The 2,051-nt window shown below is 41.6% G+C and overlaps 1 protein-coding gene across 1 annotated transcript; it reads right to left on the bottom strand.

Moving 5' to 3' along the window:
* Nucleotides 1-674: 674 nt before the first annotated feature.
* CSUI_007195 (uncharacterized protein) lies at nucleotides 675-2,051 on the bottom strand. The gene has a single exon (XM_068067345.1). The coding sequence runs from the start codon at nucleotides 1,143-1,145 to the stop codon at nucleotides 909-911; it is 237 nt and encodes a 78-aa protein (XP_067920680.1). The 5' UTR covers nucleotides 1,146-2,051; the 3' UTR covers nucleotides 675-908.

Genomic DNA, 2,051 nt, shown 5'->3' with positions numbered 1-2,051 from the left:
CTATATATCTATATATAAATAGAGTTGAAGTTCTTGAGGTCAGTCAACATCTCGGCCAAGGCTCTTCCGTCCGAAGGTATTCGTCGATATCGATATATTTATATCTGTATGTATATCTATCTACACATCTATATGCATATGCATATACATGCCTATATCGATCTATACGTATCTTTATAGTTGAATCGATACGGACATATAACTCACTACAAAGATCTGTATCTACTACCTGTACATCTACGAAGAATAGATGTCTGTGAGATATAGAAACGAAGGAGGATAGGTGATAGATAGATNNACATAGCCATACATGACAAGGATAGGTGATAGATAGATCAAAGAGAGATAGAAAGATAAACTCGATACAGATAGATAGGTCGATCAGAGACAGATGGGCAGCCTAAAGGACATAGTTAGATTAAAGATCGGAGAGAGGTAGATACGTAGATGAATGGAGAGGTGCGTGTAGAGACCCAGAGGAGAAGCGAGTACTTGTACAGATGGCGAAGGATGTCTATCCATGGAGACTAAAAGGAAATAGGTATGAATCGATCGTTCATTCTCCCCCCCAAATCGTTTCCTGAGAGAGAGTAGAAGAAGAAGAAGGAGAGAGAAAGAAGAAAGGGGAAGAGAAGACTCACCTTCATTTTGAATTTCTTGGCGAAAAATCCAAGGGCGAGACTGATTAGAAAGGAGAGAAGAAGAAGAGCATTTTAAGGTCAGTCTTTTCCTAGGAAGATCTCTGAAGTGGAAGAGAGAAGAAGAGAAGCGGGGATTCCGAGGTGAGAAAGGAGAAGAAAAAGAAGAGTTTCCATGTCTCTTCTTCCTGTTCGTGTTTGGAGATCCCATCCATCCTTCTTCCTCTTCGCCTTCTTCTCCACTCGCTTTGGTCTTCTTTTTCTTCTTGGTTACCGTCTTCTTCTTCTTTTTCTTCTTTTCATTTCTTTCTTCTTCTTTATCTTCATCTTTTCTTTCCTCCCGTCTGATCTCCGCTCTTTCTGCTGTGAGAGGACTCCCCTCGGAGCTATCCACCCTCGAGATATTTCCTCCTGCTTGATCTTCTTCTTTCTCTTTTCTGGCTCTTTCCTTCTCTTCAGTTGAATAACTAGCTTCATTAGCGAGAGAAAGGGTGGATCTATCTGCATTTTCTTTCATTTCCTCTCTCTCTCTGTGGGCAGAAGCAAAGAAAGAAGAGGAGAAAGAAGAGGAAGAAGAAGAAAAGCATCTCTCATGAGAGAAGGAAGAAGAGAGCAACGAGGGACACGAGAGAGAAGGGAGAGAAGATGAAGGGGGGGTAGATGGAGATAAGAAGCGTTTTGAAGAGAACTTAGAGAGATAGAAAGAGGAAGAGGAAGAAGAAGAAAGAGTGAAGAAAGAGGAAGATGAAGAAGAGGAGAGAGATTGTCTTGACGCGATTCTGTAGTGAGAAGTGAAGATGCCTGACTGAGTAGGATCAACTCCCAATGGAAGAAGGAAAGAGAAAGAACACCCCGTCTGAAGCAAAGAAGAAGAAGAAGAAAGAGAAGAAGGGTGGCGAGACCTTGAATGGCCGGCCTTTAGTCCAGTAGAGAGGAGGTAACATTTCTTTGGATCGACAGATGCAGAAAGACTTGAAGCAAAAAGAAGAGAAGAAGAAGAAGTAGAAGAAGAAGAACTACAGGAGGGGGGAGAACAAGAATCTAAGAAAGAAGAGGAAAGAGAAGAAATCGACGTTGCGTGAGAGGTTGCAGAGACATGCCGAGTGTATCTTTTCCTTCTTGTATGCTTATGAAAAGACCTCCTGAGATTTCTCTGCCTAGATGTAGAGTAAACGTAAAGAGCAGAAGAAGAAGAAGAAGAAGAAGAAGAAAAGAAGGGAGAGAAGAACAAAAAGACGTCTCTCATGGTGAGGACAGCCGAGGAGTACCTAACCCCTACTCGAAAGAAACAAGGACGAAGAAGAAGGAGACAATACATAGAAGAAAGAAAGAAAGAAAGAAAGAATGAAGGAAAGCAGAAGTATTCCTTTTCTTATCCCTTACCTCTCTCTTTCATCTTTTATCTCATCTCCT

The sequence above is a fragment of the Cystoisospora suis genome (genome assembly GCF_002600585.1).
Source record: "Cystoisospora suis strain Wien I chromosome Unknown contig_3742, whole genome shotgun sequence".
Classification (NCBI taxonomy): Eukaryota; Apicomplexa; class Conoidasida; order Eucoccidiorida; family Sarcocystidae; genus Cystoisospora; species Cystoisospora suis.
This window is presented reverse-complemented; position numbering and strand designations above follow the sequence as displayed.

What these genes read in the sequence shown, in the direction of transcription:
- CSUI_007195 (XM_068067345.1), bottom strand. Translation starts at nt 1,145, where the DNA reads ATGCAGATAGATCCACCCTTTCTCTCGCTAATGAAGCTAGTTATTCAA.